A 22,062-nucleotide genomic window follows, 5' to 3' on the forward strand; every position below is an offset into this window, starting at 1 on the left:
TCAAGCAGGAGTTCATATACCATTCTGGAAAAATGGCTGTCCAATCTCCTCTTAAAAACCTTTAATAATGGAGCACCCAAAAGTTTTTGAATGCTTTGTTTTCCAAATATCTTGAGCCTTTCTACTCTCTTTCTGCCAAAAGTTTACAATATTTGCTGCCCTTTAATTTCATTTTAGTTTTCTCTCACTCTCCTTGCTACATATTTTTCTCATTGCTCTTACCTACCCAATCTTTCAGAATACTACCACTGCTACTGGTGAGCCTTACCTAAATGGAATTAATTAATTTTTAACTTAAGATTTCCTGGTTGAAGCCTGCAAATCTCAAGATGGGTAAGATAAGCAATCTGCCATGTGTTTGATTTTTTTCCAATTTAGGAATCATGGGAAACTCATCTGATTTTCACATCTTCATATAAATATATCCTGTCATTATATCATTATGCCTACTCTGGGTGCTCTTGAATTATGTATGATGATTGTACAATGTGGGGTGACAGAAGTGTCTTCAGAAATGGGTGGGCCAAGTGGAATGAAATCAAAACTTTTGGATTGTTGTGATCATATATTCAGTGCTTAGGTCACAATTTTTCAAAGCAGCATAGAGGAATATTGCTCATGATCTTTTAATTGATACAGATGAAATCCTTGATGAGAAAACTTCAGAAGCTTCAGGAGAAAGCAGTAGCTGAAGACAACTTTGAGAAAGGTATGTTTCTGACAACCAGTTGCTCTATAAGTTGTGGATGGGCAAAACCTCATTAACCTCATGGCTCAGGCTGGCTCACAATAATGTTTTATTTGCCCAACAATTACGCAAGCTAGGTTTAAGAAGAAAATGGCTTGTCAATTCCAGTGTCATCTCAATCAAATTTTCTGTGCCTCAGTAGTAAGATCTTTATCATGTGAAAAAACATTTTTTAATTATATCATACAGTAGTTATTCCATTTTACATACGCATATCTGTAGTAGACTCTGGTGCAGTGGCCTAGAGGGGGAGCTCTCGCCTCACAATCAGTAGGCTGTGAGTTCAATCCTAGGTAGAGGCTGATATTTCTCTCTCTAGGCACACAGAGAATATATCTGCTGAAAAACACTCTGCATTGGCAACAGGAAGGGCATCCAGCCAGTAAACACTCAGCTCCATTCAGTTGCCCAGACCCCACCCTCAAAGGATTATGGGGTCATTAAAAGAGGATGATGATGAGGAGGATATCTGTAGTGGACTCAAATTAATTGAACCTTATTGTGGAGTTAAGAGCTAGTAAGAGGCGGTATAGACGAGAGGCCTTTTACTTGACCATGATTTCTATGATCCAAATTACCCTCTTCCTATATGTCCTTTCTTTATTTAAAAAGTGTGTCTAATGCTAATCACAATATGTCAGCTCAAGGTACTACCTAAAAGGAACATCTGCACTTTAAAGTGGGACAATCTGGCAGTGGGAAGGACACGGGGAAAGGCTGATACCTATTCGTGCCCTCAAAAAATAGTTGCTGTGCTGTTCTAGCAATGGAATAATCTGGCAGAGTGAATAAATTGTAAGCTTCATTCAAACCTAAAGGCTACTGGTATCAGAACCATGGTCTGTTTATTTGCAAATCTGTAAAGGAATACTTTGAATAACTTAGATTCTGATTACTTTCCAAAAATACTTATCATCTACATCAGAGCTGTCAAACTCGTGGCCCATGAGCCGGATGCGTCACATGTTGGCCACAGCCACACCCAGTTTAGCGAAGGGGAAAAAAGTCGTGATGCGTCATATGACGCTGCCATGACACCGCGAGTTTGGCACCCCTGATCTACTTAGATGAATGAGTGAAACTAAAGAAGGTAGATTTCTTCTCCTATTCCTGTCTCTAGATCTAAATCCATGTCTATTTGTGCCACGAGGAGACTGTTGTGTTTGCATGATCCTTGGGAGGATGTTGAGTTTTTCTATTTTTCAATGGTAGTCGTTCACATTAAGGAATTTCATTTCTATTTGTAGTGAAGATTCATGTAAAAAAGTGGTTCTAATACAAGTATCTATTTGGAGCAGAAGTATGTTTAATTTTCACAATTACCTTTAGTGCTTCATTTTTCCTGCATCTCCAAGACTGACAAATGTGTCACTATTCTGACATTAAATTTTGTTGTTGTTTTATTAGTAGGTACCAATAAACCGTTAGTTTTTCCTAACCTTTTAACTCTTTAATCTACTTACTTCTTTTTCTTCCGTTCTCTTAATGGATATTTGGGTATTCTGTATCAGATGAGCAGAATTCTCAAAACATTTTATGAAATCCACAGTTTGTTTTCAAGAGTAAAAGAGGTTTTTTTTTTACAGAACAGAACGAAGAATTAAAATGTTACGTTCTTTTCCATGTTGTTTGAACTTTCTTAATTTTTTTTTTGTTAAATGTTTAACAAGGAATCTGATAAATTCCTTTATCAGATTAAATACTGCTTAATAGTTTTCTACCAGCATTTTCACATCTTAATAGTTTTCCATTTGTTCTCCATCTTAGGAACATTCTATGAAGAAGTTCACCTATTTGTTCTGATTTTACAATTTATGTAAAATTTGCAATTCATTCTTATTTTTTTTCACATCAAAAACAACTACCTTCATCTTTGATAACATCCATGCTCCTTATTTTATTACAGCTTCTATCTAATTTTTTTTGCAAATCATTCACATTCGTAACATACTGTATACAAAATATGCGCACCTTGTCTCTAGTCAATGTGCCTCTACAACATCACCAGAGGCATTTCTTATTAATTTACTTATAAATACATCAAACAATGAAGGGAACATCACTTATTTTTGTTTTATTTTGTGTTCAGTGTTGAACACTGGCAGCTGCCACAGCCATACCATTTTTCAACATTTTTATAGTTTTTATTACTTCCTTTTTTTCTTTTTCTTTTTCTTTTCTTCCTGAGCACTAACTTTAACAGCATTTATTCCTATTCCACGCTTTAATGTATCAGTATTACTTCCTACAAAATTTTAAAGTGCTTCTTCCCCTATCCTCCCATTTCGGTTCCATACCAAATAATTCCCTTTTCTTCTTAGGGACATACAGTAGTTACTTGCACTACCATTTTTGTAGTAACAGATCATGTATAGAATACATAAAAAGGATCTTTCATGGGTTTGTTAAAAAGCCTGGTTAGAGGTCTCTTAGCTTCGAGGCAATCTAAGTCAAACCAATTCTCTGTGTGAAAATCTGATCTCTGGTCTTTGAGGCTGTGGCTGTGGCTGCTATAACAGCAGGCTGAAGGAGCTGGGTTGCGTTAGAGTGATGGCTTGAAATTGGCTCCCCAGAGCAGGTAACAACTGAGCTGGATCAGATTTTAAAATGTTAGAAATCATTTCTCCCAGTTGAGGTGCCCATTTCATTGGATAGGGCAAAGGTCATCTTCCTCCATAACAATACGGGTCAAATAAAGAAATATAATACATTAAGAACTTAATAAATAAAACTCCTGGAAAGTGTTCACCACCAGCTATACTAGCTACAAAAATATTCTGGATAAAAGGTGGCTTTTTTCCGCCCTCAAAATTGTTATATTAGGGAGGGATCAGAGGCAAACCAATAAGAAAATTCTGCTGGATAATCAGCAAGCATTGAACCATTTAGCAAGTTTAATTTCAGATTATTAATGGTTTGGAGAAAACACAGACATTTCTCAAAACATCCTTACAATTTCATCATTTTTATTTTTATCTCTATTCACTTTGCTGGTGCTCTTTGATTAGCCTTTTTCACCCATATCCATTACACTTCGTTTTACTTCCATGAAAATTTGCTCTGTATTTTCTCTGTCTGTTTTAAGCTTAATATTTCTTGCTTTCTTCGACATGGTACTCTTTGACATATTTTTTATCTATACACATAATGCAGTATTTTACTTTCATGCTCAATTTTGGCAGTAATTTATATATAAACATACACGCACAACACACATATATTGCATATCCTCTTTTAATTTACAATTTCATTCTTTTCACCCTTCCCTTTAGTACCTTCTGTGACACTCTGTAATATAATTCCAAGCAGCAACAACTTCTCCTTCTCCATCTCCTCCTCCTCCTCCTCCTCCCAAGATCCACTTCTTCAGTACTCCCGTATACTTCTTTTCTTTCATTATAAAATTGAAACAAACCATGCCTTTCTATGCATTGCCTTTTCATTTACACGAATTGAATATGAATAGGCTGAGGCTTAACCCATACCTGTATATGCAAAACAAATGGGTCTTTTTCTGAGCATATACTCTCCAAATAGTCAGCATACTTAATCTCAGATTTCTAAATAACCTAAACATATCTTCTACATTCTTTTGTTCCACTCTCCTATTCTTGTCATCCAAAGAATAAGTTTTTCACTGAATTGTATTCATTCTGAACATTGCATTTTCTTCCCAAATTCATCACTGGTTTTCCATTATCCTGGTTCACAGGAGTGTAACCTGTAACTATTATCCCCCTATAGATTTCTACTTTCCTTTGCCCTAACAATAATCTAGTTGGTACAGATTCTTACTTTTTGAGCTTTATTTCAACCCTTTTATGATGGAGCCTATACTTTTATTTCCTAGCATATTCACATACATATTCCATGGGATACTTCCCTTCAGTTCTATTACATTCTTCCTCTTTTTCTTAGTTTCACAAACATACAACATAACCATTTCCTTTCCTTTTGGTAATTCATGCTCCTTAGCACTCAATCCTTTTCTCTTCCAAGTTGTAATTCTCCATCAATCTTAGGGGTTATAATCCCTGCCAATGGAAAAGACCATTTTGGAACACTTTAGAGAATGCCACAAAGGCAATCAGAGCTCCATTTTACCCCAAACAAAGTCAAGGTATTCTGTGCAAACTAAGATTTAATATTTCTACCATAGGTACTACATTGCCACCTAAGATACTGTTGTCCACATCTTGCAGTATACTGATACACACTTTGGATAATGGTTCGCTACCATTTGATAATTTAATTTCCTAGGAAATCTATTTTATCCTAAACTTCCTAAGAGTGTTTATATTACTTAGAGATTGAATTAACCTACTTTCATGAATATTTATAACAGTTAAAAGAAGGTATATAATCAGCACACCCAAAATATTTTAATAAATAGATTGCCTGATTAGACGTTGGTAATTCTTTATTTGATTATATTAAAGCTGTTCAGAGTCTCCTCAAAACATGAAATGAATGGTATGTATGTATGTATGTATGTGTGTGTGTGTGTGTGTGTGTGTGTGTGCACATGCTCATTTGCATGCATATAACTTCTTTTTTTCAGTCACATGGCTTAATTGAAATGAATTTTACATTATCATGCTGAACGGTACCCATGAACTCAACAATAATTCGTGTAACAGTTTCAATCTTTTCCCTGGGCTTTGCTTCTTTGGAATATAGTTGAATTTTTTTTCATATGCACGTATTTTCTTGCTCTAGTATATGGAATTCATAACATACGGAGAAATTGATTTTTCTGCTCCTTCAATTTTAAATACAATACATTTCATACATTTTCTTGGCAAGTAAAATTCTATTGGAAAGTAGTAACAACATTTTGCCTTGCTTAGCATAGAGGAGATTTTTTTTTCTGTTGTCCAAGGATGTTGGAATGTTGTCACGGTTCATTATTCATGACAGAATTTGACAGCTCCAAGGTTAAACTCACCACTGAGATTTTTTTACTGCAGAATTTCTGTGGAAGGTGCCTGGAAAAGGTAGCTTGCATTTTTATATCAACTCATGGAAGCTTATGCTTTTAGAGGGCATGCATATTTTAACGTTTTCTTTTCACTTGGATTCTGAAATAAATGGACCTTAAAGAGCTATTATTTAAGTGTGGGATATTTGTTAGATTTTACACTAGAAATAATAATAGTTAAAAAGCATTGATTACAGTTGTGAGAAAGCATGGCTTTGTATTTACTTCATGAAGCAGGAATTATACGAAACAACGTATGCTTGCAGAAATCTGAGTCAAATTTTTCGGGTTTTGCATAGTACTATTATTTATAGTTTCTTGACTCCTCCTTCCCCACTTTCTTTTTCAAATAAAACTAATTGAACAACCCTTATTTGTAGCCTAGATAGTTCTAGTTGGGAAATCCTTTGTTATGATCAATTTTTTAAAAAACAGTCAGATTCTATTATGAAATGCTTCAGCAATACTCTAATGATAGGAATTTCTGTGCCATAACCACTTTGGTGACAAAAGTACCATCTTTTAATTTTTTTAATTAGAGAGAGAAAGAGGGAGAGAGAATATGGATGAATGAATGGTAATATCAGCCTTGCCAAAGTCTAGTGGTTAATATCTGGCGATATGTAAAAACAAAAGGGTTATAATTTATATGCTGCACCGTTGCTTTGGTTTTGAGGTAAGAACAAATTATAGGTCTGCTTGCCAGGAAGAAGCTGCATATAGAAAAAATTAGGAAAAAAGAAATGTTAATATATATTGCTAGTCTGTGTATTATATGCCATATGCTAAATAAATAAATAAGGAGAGAAGATGTCAGGAGCCTGATAGCTGGTTCAGGTAGAGTGATGAACCACAATTTCTTAACTAAATTTGATCAGCGCCACATATCTCCCTAATTCATAAATTACAGCTTGCAAACCACAGAGATTGGGTTCAAAAAATCATTTAAAGCAAAACCAAATGCACTATATTGTGGCTTAGCATTATATGCAAAACTAGCAATAGTCAGAGCAATTGGTCTTCTGCATCTGCTGTTGTTGCTTCTGTAGGCTATTGTTTGTTGTAAAAGCTCTCTAAAAATGAAGGATAACTCCAGCAACAAATTCATTTCTTGAATCCCTCTATAGTAATAATAGCTGCTGAGGTAACCCACATAACTGATTGCAGCACTTATTGTCTGATTTAAGGAGGGCTTAGCAATATCACTTAGACTTCTATACCGCTTCAGAGTACTTTAGCCCTTTTAAACTAAGACTCAGCCTATTGCCCCCAACAATCCTCATTTTAGTGACCTTGGAAGGCTGAATCAACCTTGAGCCGATGAGGATCGAACTCCTGGCAGTCAGCAGAATTAGCCTGCGATAATGCATTCTAACCACTGCCCCACCATGACTCAGTAGGTTCCGCTATATATTATAATGCCTTGGCTTATTCACCTCTTAGTGGATCCTTCTCCAGTTATCTTAGGACCACATTTTTATCTTCCAAAAACTGGGCATTTTTTTTTTAAAAAAAATCCTCCTAGTATGTTATAGCAAGTTGTGTAAACTATTTACAGCATTGATTTATTTCACCTGCTGTTAAATATTTTTCTGTGCATTCTTTACATATATATAACTCATATCATAGTAATCTTGAGGGAAACAGAGTCTCCAGTTACAGTGTCTATATTTCTGAATATGTGAACCATGGGCATGATTCCAAGTGCTATATATAAACTAACAAGTGGCTAAATAATTGATACATTTTGAAAATGTATGTGTGGGTTTTCTATGTATGCTGATGTAGTCTACAGGCCTGAAATTCTATTAGAAGAAAAACTGATGGTTCAGGTCCATCTAATCATATTTCTGATCATATCACAGGAGTCGAATGCAGTTGGTGGGATACAGTTTTGAGAAGGAAGATCCCAATAACATTTCTCATATTGTACTCTTCAGGGGATATAAATGGGTGAAAAAAAGGAAAGACGTCCATGACTCCACAATCGTAAAAAAAAAAAATGAAACATTGATTGTGTTTTTTGGACTCTCCTGCAGATGTCCCTGGTTGCCTTTGAGATCATACAGATACTAAACCAGGTAGCAATAGAATACTAAAATGATTTATTTTAGTTGTGTTTTGGATCATACTACACCAGAAATGTAATTGCTGTGCTTTACAAAGTTGGCTATTGCCCTCTGCAAATTGCTAGGATTCTTTTACCAGTTTTACTATTTTTGATATTTACACTTTACAATTTAGAGATGTTAGCTCACAGCTTGAAAGAATTTAGATTGAAATTCCCACTGCTAAGCTTCATGCAGGCTATCATATAAATAAGCTAGCTTGATTGCTAGCATTGTTTTTTTCCTGAAATGTTAAACAGTGAAATCTTATTTCTGCTTCAGCCTAGATACAGAATGATCCGTAAGATGATGTGGAGTTTACAGTGTTTTGATCTTGTCCTTGCTTAAATGCATATTCTTATTCAAGTGATGTATAGCTCAGGGTTGAACTGATGATGCTACCTGGCCAGGTAATGAAACATCTGCAAGCAAACAACCAGGCTCAGAAATCAGCAAGGATTTCTTTTATTCTTAGGCTATGATGATGCAATTGTATGAACAGAAAAAAAAAGTCTGCAATCCTGATGGCATATTTTATTTTAAAGCAATAAAGAATTCTGTACAAATAATCTTAACGATGAGCATAAATTTATTGAAACTCACTGCAATGAATGGAATGGTATAATTGGAAAAAAAAAGACATCCATGTTAATGTTTACAGAGTTCTGTGTGAAGTTTGTTTTTTTTTTTAAAGAAAAAATATGTGTGGAAATAACTATTGGTATCTTCCTAACTTTTAATAGGTGCTGGGCATCTGAACTACATGAATCCGCCTGAAATTTGGTGTGCTCAGCACCATAAAACCTTAAACTAGAATACCTAATTATTAAACATTACCAGAATGTTTAACTTTGAAAATGTTTCCTCCAGGGACACTTTCTTTATTGGAAAAGATATTTTATTTAATCATGTCCACAGGGAAATCTTGACGATTTCCAGAATAAAGAATAATGATATCATTTCAGAGGTATTGGGAAATTTCGCAAATGCAATTAGAAGAGAACTCATAAAATCAGCAAATTTCTCAGGAAAATGCCATCCTTTCACATTGATAAATCAGAGGAGAAAATGGTTTTAATTTGGTTGGTGCTGGAGCTGCACGCGTGATACTTAGTTGTCTAATCACAGGTCTTTCAGAGGGTAGAAAATGTATCAGATCCTTACATCAGTTTCCGTTTAACAGCAAATTGCAGTAGCTGTAAATAGCATTCTTTGAAGATGTAAGAAAACCTCCTATAATGATATATGTTGATGACACAGTGTTGCAGTGGTGGGATTCAATTTTTTTTGCTATTGGTTCTGTGGGCATGGCTTGGTGGGCATGGCATGGTGGGCGTGGCTTGGTGGGCATGACAGGGGAAGGATACTGTAAAATCTCCATTCCCACCCTACTCCAGGGGAAGGATACTGCAAAATCCCCATTTCCTCCCGATCAGCTGGGACTCAGTAGGCAGAGAATAGATGGGGGGCAGGGCCAGTCAGAGGTGGTATTTACCAGTTCTCCAAACTACTCAAAATTTCTGCTTCCAATTCTCTAGAACTGGCTGAATACTACCTCTGCAGTGTTTTCTTCATATATTGATGACTTTAGGAAAATGTCCCTGCTTATTGATATAGACAGTCTCTTGTCTGTTTGCTTAAACCATAAGAAAACAAGGAAATGGATGGGCAGATATAGTAGTGCAGAATGGTAATTTTATATTTGGGATTTATGGGATCATGGATATTAACCTCAATTATGAAGCATAACATTACAATTGGTTTTTTTCTCCAACATTTTTTAAAGCTCAGAATTACTTCTCCGTATTAGTAAGATCATACATCAAAGGAAAGAGATTTTCCACCTCTTAAAACAAGAAGCATTTGAAAAGTGTAGTTTTCTTCACTGAATTCAGTTCAATCTCTATCTTGAGTAGGAGAAATATTTTTGCTTTAATATATATTTTTATTTGGAAATAAACACTAATCTTTTCTAGGGTAATTTAAACTTTTAAAAAATAATAGCATGTTCATTGCCCTTATCATCATATGGTTTTAAATATAAAATAAATATTTAATATTAATATAAAGTAATAATTTTATATTAATATAATATTGGTAATATTAAATATAAAAGAAAAGAAAATAAACCATGGTATTTTTTAAAACATGGAAAAGAAATCTGGATTGGAATGTTGATTGGTCCTGAAAAAAAATTAGATGAAGCAAAAAATGGTGCATAATTTCCTGGTCCTGTAAACTTTTGTTTTGTTAGCAACAGGGGTGAAATCCAGCAGGTTCTGGGGTACCGTTAGTGGAAATTTTGAGTAGTTTGGGGAACCGGCAAATACCACTTCCGGCTGGTCCCAGAGTGGGGTGGAAATGGAGATTTTAAAATATCCTTCCCCTGGAGTAGGGTGGGAATGGAGATTTTACAATATCGTTCCCCTGGAGTGGAGTGGAAATGGAGATTTTGCAGTATCTTTCCCCTGGAGTGGGGTGGAAATGGAGATTTTGCAGTATCCTTCCCCTGCCATGCCCACCAAGCCACACCACACCCACCATGCCACACCATGCCCAGCAAGCCACGGCCACAGAACTGGTAGTAAAAAAAATTGAATTTCACCTCTGAAATTCAACAATTACAATTGCCAACAATTGTTAGCAACAATTATTGGGTGAAACAACCCTTAGCAAGGGAGGATGATGGCATTGTGGAAGGGACTTTTTTCCATTTGACCTTTATATAATGTGTCATTTTGTCCTGCAGCGCAAAAAGAAGGCACATTTGACAGATTTGATGGAGCAATAACCTGACAGACGTTTATTGTTTGTAAGAATGCTTTTTTTTTTTTTTTTTGAAATGGTAGTCTTTTCATGTTTTGGTCATGATGAGATAAGATGGCACAGAAGTGGCCACTGGATACATTAGTTGAAAACATTTTATTTTAGTTAGTAACTTATCTCTGTTTTTAAACTGAAGCTCAGTAACTGGTTGCCAATATAGCTGATGGTATCTGTTTGTTCAGAATGCTAGTGGAGGTGAGTCACATTCACAGCCCATTTTTCTGAATCTATGGTGAATTCATATTGCTTTATGGGCTCAGTACAAGATGTTGATTTGATTTGGGAACAGAAGCTATTTTGTTATTAACTGCAGAGTGAGGTTGCCCCCTCAGTTACAGTAGCAATGGGTGCACCATTGGAACAGTAGTGGGTTTCAAATTTTTTTACTACCAGTTGTGTGGGTGTGGCATGGTGGGTGTGGCATGGCTTGGTGGGTGTGGCTTGGTGGGCATGTCAGGGGAAGGATACTATAAAATCTCCATTCCTACCTCACTCCAGGGGAAGGATATTGTAAAATCTCCATTCCCACCCCACTCCAGGGGAAGGATACTGCAAAATCCCCATTTCCTTCTAATCAGCTGGGACTTGGGAGGCAGAGAATAGTCAGAATTTTTACTACCGGTTCTCCGAACTACTCAACATTTCTGCTACCGGTTCTCCAGAACTGGTCAGAACCTGCTGGAACCCACCTCTGCATTGGAAGATCTGGAAGAATCAAGTTAGGGACGGATTGCTTGGAGAAAATCTATCTACCGTATGTGTGCTAAGAGCCAACAATTCTTGAACTATAATCAATAAGTCAATCAAAGTTATCTGTTTTGTTGTACCATTGTTACCATCTGCGCCTTTTTAGACTATGTCCACTTGCTTTGTTTTGTCCCAAGTAGCTTTTAGATACATTAAAAAATTAAAAAAAAATTTTTTTTTGCTAATTGTAGAGTTTTAAGAAACTGCACCAGCACTGGTATATGCATACCAGTCCTGAGAAGGGCTGACTCCTGACTGCTAACAGACTTGCTTTCAGGCCTGAAAGCCCAATGCAAGAGGAACTTCAAGCCTCGGAGTCTTCTTTCGTTGGGGGTGTTACTTAGAACCAGGGGTGAAATGCTCCTGGTTTGGACCGGATCGCCCAATCCAGTAGCAATGGCAGCGGGTAGTTCGGAAAACCGGTAGCAAAAATCCCTGCCCCCCCCATGCCCAGCTGAGCCGTGCAATCATCAGAGGCTTTTTTTTTTATTTTTTAAAGCATTTTTAAAAAATTTGATTTATATGCCGCCCTTCTCCGGAGACTCAGGGCGGCTTACAATGCGTTAAGCAATAGCCTTCATACTTTTTGTATATTTATACAAAGTCAGCTTATTGCCCCCACAATCTGGGTCCTCATTTTACCTACCATAGAAAGGATGGAAGGCTGAGTCAACCTTGAGCCTGGTGAGATTTGAACTTACAGTAATTGCAGACAGCTGGTGTTAATCACAATGCTTTTAGTCTGCTGAGCCACCAGGCCCTCAACCTCAAAGAGGTTTTCTACAACCTCTTTGGCCAAAAAAATGCTTTTAAAAGTAAAAAAAAAAAAAAACCTCTGATGATCGCGCGGCTCAGCTGGGATCATCAGAGGCTTTTAAAAGCATTTTTTCTACAATCTCTTCAGCCGAAGAGGTTGTAGAAAAAATGTTTTTAAAAGAAAAAAAAGCCTCTGACGATCAGGCAACTCAGCTGGGATCGTCAGAGGCGTTTAAAAGCATTATTTATTTATTTTACAAAAAATGGTTTTAAAAGTAAAAAAAAAAAGTTGTCCACGCCCACCCAGTCACATTATCCCCCCCCAAGCCACGCCCCCAGAACCGGTAGTAACAAATTTTACATTTCACCACTACTTGAACCCCTGACACTTGCTGTGTTCCAGGGCTAGAGAAGCAGTCACATTTGCTTTATTTCTCACGGCCATCTTTTTTCCAGGAGCTCAAGGTGGCTGGCATAATTGTTGTGGTTTCCATAATTGCTGGGAAAATAAATTTTCCTCATAAAGGAGAATATTTAGACCTCAGGGTTGAAATGAAGGATCTTAGGTGCTCTTTGAGCTTGGTTGTTTTCTTGCAGATATTTCATTTCCCAAACTAAGTAATATCATCATTGATGCTGTTACCTAGTTTGGCTGGTAAAACATCTGCAGGAAAACAACCACGCTCACAGAGCACCAAGGACCCCTCAATTTTTCCCCATCTTATCTTCATAGCAGTTCTACGAGATAAAATAGGCATCACCCAAGAGAAGGTTAACCGTGATTTGAACCTCACTAGAGTCTTATGGTGCCCTCATTTTGATTAGGACAGACAGCAATTATCTTCTAGGAGATTAAGTTAAACTAATAAACATTAAATTATTAAATTCTGCAAAAGCTATTTTAATAGGACAGAAGAAGTTGTGTTAAACAAGTATATTTTTCCATAAATATTTCTGAACCGCTTGCTTTCAAGAGGGATTTGTGAAAATCTCTTATTTTTACCTTCTGTGTGGCTTTTTTTCTGAATTCTTGATTGGTTTTTCCAAGTTGAGACTTTAACACCATTTGTTTTCTGGAGGAAATATTGTTGATGGGAGAGGGTGTTCATAATAAAATGTGCAGGTCCCTCCAACCACACTTTTGCTCTGGAAAAATGAAGATTTCTTATGAGTTTTGTATAGTTATCTGTCTGAAAACAGTTGTATTCTTTTAATGTTTTCTCTAAACTAACAGATCAGGCCTGCAAAAATTGCAGTGACAACTAGATAGCAGTAAAGAGAATAGAAAACACTTTGCTACCAACTAGTGTTCATCAAATTTCTGTATCTGAATCAGTTAATTCTAATTACTTTCAATTTCTTAGAGATATTTCTTGTCTCTAATGAAAATGTTCGCAAGCCTATGATTTTCCGTTTGGATAAACCTTAGTTCAGATTATATTTTCATTTCTCCTTAGCACCTGGGCAGATTTTCCTTCTAAGATGTAATAATAACAGTAGATCTGAGTGTATTTGCACAGCTGAGAGGATAAGCATATATTAAACAGAATGAAAAACAATGATTGTGCTTGTAAGTTGATGAAAGCATTGAAGATTTTTTGTCACTCAGACAAAACAAGTATTGAATTTTACTTTGAAGAGCACATATTTAAATGCTCTCTATAAAATTATAATACTTCTGTAAAAGAAGAAAATGACACTTTCTAAATTGTAAGTTATTAATGAAAATATATGTCTTTTTTAATTCGATGAAGAAGTAATAATTGTTTTCAGGTTTGCCTTTTGTTCAGGCTCTTAAAGGTCCTCAAAAGTAAAAGTACCTTAGGAAGAATCTGTCCCCTTTCCTATGGCTGTTGTGTAATTAGCATCATGATACATTTGACCTAAGAATTTGCCACTGAAAAACTGTCACAAGTGAAGTGATTATGAAGGTATGGTTAGGTTTATCAGATGTCTGAGTAGGCAAAGTACAATTGGAAAAGAAGATAAGTAGGGGAAAAGAGGACTAACTGTTTAACTTGATATCCATGACAAAAATTACAGCAAAAACACTAAAAATGTACTTTAGGCCTACATATATGTGGAATTACTGGTTTTCAACAGCAATATTTTTTCAACAAATCTTTATTTTCAAGAACATATGCTGGTAATAATATTGAATCAATGATGATGTGCTTTTCAAATTTCACCATAGAAAGATATGATGAGTCATGTGAAATACAGACTAAAGTAATCCTATAGTTGAAAGGACTAGACTGAAGCTGATTGCTGGAATCAGAAAATTAAATAACATTAAGTCTAGACTGTCAGGTGTGTCAACAGATATTTTTCAGCTCTGTTTTTAAAAAATACATCCATTTAAAAAAATAAAATCAGTTCAAATGTTGCACAAATAAATATTTTCTGCATATATCTATATCTATATCTATCTATCTATCTATCTATCTATCTATCTATCTATCTATCTATATTTGTCTTCTTAAGTTTTCGCGGGTGTGCATATGCAAAAAATTAAAATCTTGGGTGTTTTCTCGTGTCATTATAAATAAGTTAGTTAAACTGATACGCCAGTTGCGCCCCTTTCTAGATCGGGACTCCCTACGTACAGTCACTCAGGCACTCGTCACTTCCCGCCTGGACTATTGCAACGCTCTCTACATGGGGCTCCCCCTGGGGTGCACCCGGAGGCTCCAGCTGGTCCAGAACGCGGCTGCGCGGGGGATTATGGGGGCGACGAAGCGCTCCCATGTGACACCTCTCCTGCGCGAGCTGCACTGGCTCCCGGTGGTCTTCCGGGTGCGCTTCAAGGTGTTGGTGACCACCTTTAAAGTGCTCCATGGCTTAGAGCCGGGGTACTTACGAGACCGCCTTCTGCCACCAATAGCCTCCCACCGGCCAGTACGCTCACACAGAGTGGGCCTCCTCAGGGTGCCGTCCACCAGACAATGTCGGCTGGCGACCCCCAGGGGGAGAGCCTTCTCTGTGGTGGCGCCCACCCTCTGGAACAACCTCCCCCCAGAGTTACGTACAATAACAGACCTCCGGATTTTTCGTCGGGCCCTGAAAACCCATTTATTTCAACTAGCTGGGCTGGCTTGAGTCAAATTTTAAATTGATTTTAAATTGGAACAGTTTTAATTACGGCCAAGATATTTAATTATTTTAATCAGTTTTTAGATTTTGTATGTTTTGTATGTATGTCTTGTTTTTACTTTGGCTGTTCACCGCCCTGAGTCCTATATTGGAGAAGGGCGGTATAGAAATTTAAACAAATAATAAATAAATAATAAATAATAAAATGTTTAAAATTCTGGTTAAAATCCTAGCTTAAAATCTTCCAAAAATCCTTACAGAGCACTCTGCAAGGTCCTTTAAAACCTTAGCTAAAATCCTACCAGTACCTTAAAAGTTTTTCTTTCTAGCAACGTTTCGACAGGCTCACAATATATATATGCAGAAAATATTTATATATATATATATAAAGTTTATTGTATTGTACCTATATACATAGTATACCCATACAACGAAATTCACATCACCCAGAGACCAAGCCCAACACACATGACAATCCCCAAACACACCCACCAAAAATTCCCCACCCCTAAACCACTCAAGCATCCACACAACAGACCAAGTAATGCTGTCCAACAGTTGACTGCTGATGGCCCTTTAGTTCATTGTTGAGTGCAATTATAGCTCTGGGATAAAAACTATTCAGAAAACGTGTGGTCTGAGTTTTAATTGTTCTGTATCATCTGCCAGAACATCCAATATCTAATATCACTTTGTTATTTGATTTCAGACAAATTGTAACATACTGTATAGCATTTGATAATGCACTTTTCCCTTGTTTTCCTAGCTGATAAATTTAGAAGAAGACTTGAGGAGCTGCATAAAGAGAAAAGTTTGCTGAATTTTCAGCTTCCTTCACAGCATCCGTCCATTAGCAGCTTCTTGGACAAGTTCAGAGTCTACATTCAAATGACATTGTATGAGGGAGTTCATAAGTAAGTGTGCAAGAACCTGATGCCTTTCCACACAATTATGTTGAATTTATGAACTCAGGATTTTAAGTCTGTGTATGGTTGAAAATAGTGGGACACTGTATAGGTTTCTGTGTGCTGATCTGTACTTAAATGCAAATAAATTTAGGGTTAGTGTTAATACCACCTTATAATGCCTTGGTGCGGTCACACTTGGAATACTGTATCCAATTTTGGTTGCCACAATGTAAAAAAGATGTGAGACTCTAGAAAGACTGCAGAGAAGAGCAACAAAGATGATTAGGGGACTGGAGGCTAAAACATATGAAGAACAGTTGCTGGAATTGGGTATGTCTGGTTTAATGAAAAGAAGGACTAGGGGTGACATGATAGCAGTATTCCGATATCTCAGGGACTGCCACAAAGAAGAGGGAGTCAAACTATTTTCCAAAGCACCTGAGGGCAGGACAAGAATCAATGGGTGGAAACTAATCAAGGAGAGAAGCAACCTAGAACTAAGGAGAAATTTCCTGACAGCAATTAATCAGTGGAACAAATTGCCTCCAGAAGCTATGGATGCTCCAACACTAGAAGTTTTAAAGAAGAGATTGGACAACCATTTGTCTGAAATGGTATAGGGCAGTGATGGCTAACCTTTTCCGGACCAAGTGCCCAAAGCGCGCATGTGCGCACATGAACGCATGCACATGCGCCCAAACCCCCCAAATGCAATGCACACGCCCCCCGCACAAATCCCCATGCATGTGCGTGGGTCCCATACATGCTCCGCCCCCATGCATCACATGGCCCCCCATATGTGCCACACTCCACATGCATGCATGCGCAACCCCCCCATATGTGCCCCCCTGCATGTGCAGCAGAGACACATGTATGTGGGGTGACGGTTCGTGTGCCCACAGAGAGGGCGCTGTGTGCCATCTCTGGCACGCATGCCATAGGTTCGCCATCACGGGTATAGGGTTTCCTGCATGAGCAGAGGGTTGGACTAGAAGACCTCCAAGGTCCTTTCCAACTCTGTTATTCTGTTAGCACAGTCTGTATATAGCAGTGATGGCTAACCTTTTTGCCATTGCGTGCCAGGAGAGGAGGGGGTGGGTCGCGCATGCATGTGCCTAAGCGCATGCACGCGTAACCTTCCCCCCCCGCTTCTGGCACATGATGGCCTGGTAGGCCCGTTTTTCTTTCTTACCTGGTTCCAGTTCCTCTCTATTTATCTGGGAAGGGTGAAAACAGCCTTTCTCACTCTCTCGGAGGCACTCCAAAGGCCTGAAATGGCCCATTTCCCAACTCCCGGTGTCCCGAGGCTGTCCCAGCCTCCAGAGCCTCTCTAGGAGTCCCTAGGAGCCTCTCTAGGAGTCTCTGGAAGCTGGGGACAGCAAAAAAATCACTTCCTGTCCCACCGGGAGTCGGGAAATGGGCCCTTTCAGCCTCTGTAGGGCCTCCAATGGAGTGGGAAAGGCTGTTTTTGCCCTTCCCAGATAAATAGAGAGGATCTGGAGCTAGGTAAGAAAGAAAAACGGGCCTTCCCCACCCCCCCTCCAGAGGCAGGAAACAGCCTGTTTCCCTACTTCTGGTGGGCCCAGAAGGCCCGAAAATCAGCTGGCCGGCGCATGCATGTGCCCCAGAGCTGAGCTGGCATGCCCACTAATATGGCTCTGTGTGCCACCTGTGGCACGCGTGCCATAGGGTTGCCATCACGGGTATATAGGAATCTGAGCTGGGAAATAAGATCTTCCTTTTGCCATAAAGTGCTTTAAAGCAAAATACAATATTCACCTTAAATTTCCTTTCTGTCATAGTGGGTTAATTTTGACCCATTTTCTGAGTGTTAATGTAGGTGGTCTGTTTTGAACAGTATGGGAGCACAGTCTAGTGGGAGCACAGTCCATTGGGAAAAAGTTTACTGGCAATCTTTATTGAAATATACGTGCAAGTCCTAGAGATTTGAAATTGGCTTGTACAATAGAGCATACCAATGGATTGTATTTTTACTAATTTACCAATGTATAAATAGTTACTGAATTTAATCTGAAGAGCTGTCTTCTTCAATCAATTGCCAAACAGTTTTGTTAAGGCTATAGCTTCCATAATTACCATCCGGCAAATCTAAGAATTGCATTCCTGTCACTTGTGGAAAACTGCTTTAGAGTAATTTTTAGATTAGTATCCATAGCAAAATCCCGAATTTATTTATTTTATTGTACCTCTCCTTAATCACCTGTGCCAGAAATGATAACACTGCAGTCCATTACGACTGATTTAGCTTTTCCCTTCTCTCTCCGAAAAATTAATAGTTGTGCTGAAAATAGCAAACATCCACACATTTTTCATTGTGTCTAAATCCTTCTGCTGGATTTGCTGTCTAGTGGGCTATTGGCAAGTGAGGCACTGACATCAGGAAACCTTAAACTGAAGACTTTTTCCAACTGATTAGTTTCTATACAAATTTCCTAAGTAATTTGTCCAAGCATAGGATTGAATGTTGAAACTCATTGGAGTAAATACCGGAGAAATAGAAGACCACTTAGCTGCAAAATTGATAACAATTTTTAAAAAGTACTCTGGAAATCATATGCATGTATTGCAGCTTAATTTATTCTTTGAAAAACTTTCAAATATTCCCAGAAAATCTGGGCAATTCTGATGAAGAGATAATGGTGCCTTGCTCGTTTGAGCTGAGCAACCACAAGTTAAAAAGTCTATTCATAGAACTTTTCTTTGATAATTATTATTTGTTTTATTGGCAATAACATTAGAAGAAAAATATGAGAACTGGAATTCTCTATTATTTTTTCCCCAGGAAAAAATAAATGTTTGTTGTCATGACCATGAAATACAGGTAGTCCTTGACTTACCACCACAATCGAGCCCAAAATTTCTATTGTTAAGTGAGATGTTTGTTAAGTAAATTTTGCCCCATTTTACAACCTTTCTTGCCTCAGTTGTTAAATGAATCACTGCAGTTGTTAAATTAGTAACATGGTTGTTAGGTGAATCTGGATTCCCCATTGACTTTGCTCGTCAGAAAGTTGCAAAAGGTGATCACATGACCTTGGGACACAGCAACGGTCATAAATATGAACCAGTTGCCAAGCATCTAAATTTTGATCACACGATCATGGGGATGCTGCAAACGTCGTAACCAGTGGTGAGTTTCAAATAATTTAACAACTGGTTCTCTGCCCTAATGACTGGCTGGGTGGGCGTGGCCATGGTGGGCATGGCCAGGGGGTGTGACAGGTAGCACTCAGCCTCCTGCACCCCCCCGGAAGCAAAAACGGGCCATGAGGGAGGACGCATCACCCCCGTGCCTCATTTTGGGCCTAGTAGGCCTTCCTGAAGCCTCCTGGGAGCAAAAACGGGCTGTGGGGGAGTGTGTGTGTGTGTTGCACTCCCAGTGCCCCATTTTGGGCCTGCCTAGTAGGCGTCCCTGAAGCTTCCCAGAAGTGAAAATGGGCTGTGGGGAGCATGCTGCATCCCCACACCCCGCTTTAGGCCTAGGAGGCCTACCTGCACTTACCTGGGAGCCAAGATGGGGCGCATGGGGACTACTGGAAGGGGTGGGGCGGGAAGACGTGGACCCAGTCAGCAATTTAACTACCAGTTCGTCTGAACTGCCCCCAATCAGCTGAATCCCACCACTAGTCGTAACTGTGAAAAATGGTCAAAAGTCACTTTTTTCAGTGCCATTTTAAGTTTGAATGGTCACTAAACAAACTGGTATAAGCCAAGGACTTCCTGTGTTTGGTCACTGGGAAAATATCTGAAACTTGTGAATCTGCTTCTGAGTTTATATCTGTACTTTTTAAATTTGTTGACTGCCCATAAATGTTTTCTTACTTACTGATATGAAGATTATAAATAAGTAGGGCTTCCTTAAATATTAAGAATATCGGAGAGGGACAAATATATATAAGATGGCCCCCTCTGCGCACCAGACAAGATCCGATCTCCTGCTGTGTCTATTCTGCCTGAAAGACTACTGGATGTATTCAACTGTTGGCAGAAGAGTTGAATCATGTGGTTCATTATGAATTGTATTTGGAGTGATTTTTGTTCTTTTCAGGCCTTTGTGTGTTGGTTTTTAGAATAGCATATTCAAAAACATGGATATACACCATAAGTGTAGAGACATGGTGGCTCAGTGGCTAAGACACTGAGCTTGTCGATCGAAAGGTTGGCAGTTCAGTGGTTCGAATCCCTAGTGCCGCGTAATGGGGTGAGCTCCTGTAACTTGTCCCATCTTTTGCCAACCTAGTAGTTCGAAAGCACGTAAAAAATGCAAGTAGAAAAATAGGGACCACCTTTGGTGGGAAGGTAACAGCGTTCTTGTGTGCCTTTGGCATTTAGTCATGCCGGCCACATGACCACAGAGATGTCTTTGGACAGCGCTGGCTCTTCGGCTTTGAAATGGAGATGAGCACCCTCCCCCTAGAGTTGGGAACGATTAGCACATAGTGCGAGGGGAACCTTTACCTTTACCTTACAGCATAAGTGGAATATGTTGCCAAATAGGTGAGAATAGAAAGTGTAATCATGCTACCAAACAGTTTATGAAGAATGATTAGATTATTTATCTGATGGCACTGAATGAAATTAATAGTCTAGTTGAGAAAAGATTTATTGGCATGATGGATTTTCCTCAATTAAAAGAGGCAACTGTATCTTACTGTGTAACTAGGACATCGATCATCTACACAGAAATATCACAAAATTGATTAAACATTTTTAAAGCTATTTCATAAAGCTCTGTACCCTTATTAATCAAAGACTTTTACTTTTTTCTGCAGAACAAACCATTGGCACATACAACATGGCATTGTGCCATGATTTAAGAAGCAATAAATTATTGCTAAATGATAGGTGAATAAATATACAAGGTTAAGCATTCTAAATTGACATATTAATTATTATACTGATTCTCAAGGAAGTCAGTAAGGCAATAGCTTGCATTTATTCATTTGCCTGTGGTCAGTAATTGGCTTATTTTTGGCAAAGAAAATGGTATGATACACATACCATTTAATCTCATCACTCCTTGTCAGTTGGAATGGTATCATTTTCTGTTTAAGATTATCAATCAGAAAGATATGTTCTTTTTCCCCACACAGTTGTTGTAGAGCAGGGGTGCCAAATCTGGCCCACAGGGTGCTTATATCTGGCCCGTGAGGCTGGTCTGGAAATAGCAAAGGACCGGTCAATAGTGTCTCTGCTAGCATAAATGGGGTGCAGGCAGGGTGCCCCCATCCCCGCAATCGCTTTTGGCCTCCGGAGTTGTCCAGGAGGCCTTCCAGGCCCAAAACGGGGCCTCTGGAGTGGTAAGTATTGAAAAAACAAAATCACAGAAATGTACGCCTCCCTATTTTTATAAGTTTATACAACCATGTCTGCGGAGGTGCGGTCCCATGTCACACCCACCATGGCCACACCCACCATGGCCACGCCCACCCCACCTGGCCCTCCAAAATCAAACCCAATCCTGATGTGGCCCTCAATGAAATTGAGTTTGACATCCTTGTTTTAGAGCCTGATTGTTCGTTTTCTTCCTCACAAAGTGCACAGTGGTTTTTGGTACATTTCTTGATTTTACACATCTTACATTAATTTGATCCACTTTGTCCACTTCTTCTTTGGGGTTTTCTTGCAAGGAGCTGCCTTCTGGAGCAGATATGGGCAATCTCTTGGCTTTTCCATATCCGGAGAAGTGTTGATGAAACCCAGTCACCAGTTTCTACCTTAGCATCATCTCTGATCTTTGGAGACATGTCAGTTCACCATTTTTCTCCACCTGGAAACCGTTTAGATATTGTATTTTAATCAAGTAATGGCAACTTTTGTCCAACTCCTAAAGCAATTTACAACAACCGACTGCTGAAGTACTATAAAATACAT

At 38.4% G+C, this 22,062-nt stretch overlaps 1 protein-coding gene and 1 long non-coding RNA gene across 2 annotated transcripts in view; one reads left to right on the top strand and one right to left on the bottom strand.

The window, feature by feature from the left end:
- Positions 1 to 22,062, top strand: part of DISC1 (DISC1 scaffold protein) — a 159,949-nt gene that overhangs the window by 15,669 nt on the left and 122,218 nt on the right. The window contains 2 exon segments of the mRNA XM_060692357.2: positions 640 to 709; positions 16,026 to 16,173. Of these exon segments, the coding sequence (XP_060548340.2) occupies positions 640 to 709; positions 16,026 to 16,173 (218 nt within the window).
- Positions 13,088 to 21,882, bottom strand: LOC117671995 (uncharacterized). Its single transcript, XR_004593087.2, has 2 exons — positions 21,770 to 21,882; positions 13,088 to 13,312 (listed from the first exon to the last, which is right to left on the bottom strand). It is a non-coding gene; the product is annotated as an uncharacterized LOC117671995 (long non-coding RNA).

The sequence above is a fragment of the Pantherophis guttatus genome, chromosome 1 (genome assembly GCF_059756535.1).
Source record: "Pantherophis guttatus breed Tessera chromosome 1, ASM5975653v1, whole genome shotgun sequence".
NCBI classification, from domain to species: Eukaryota; Metazoa; Chordata; class Lepidosauria; order Squamata; family Colubridae; genus Pantherophis; species Pantherophis guttatus.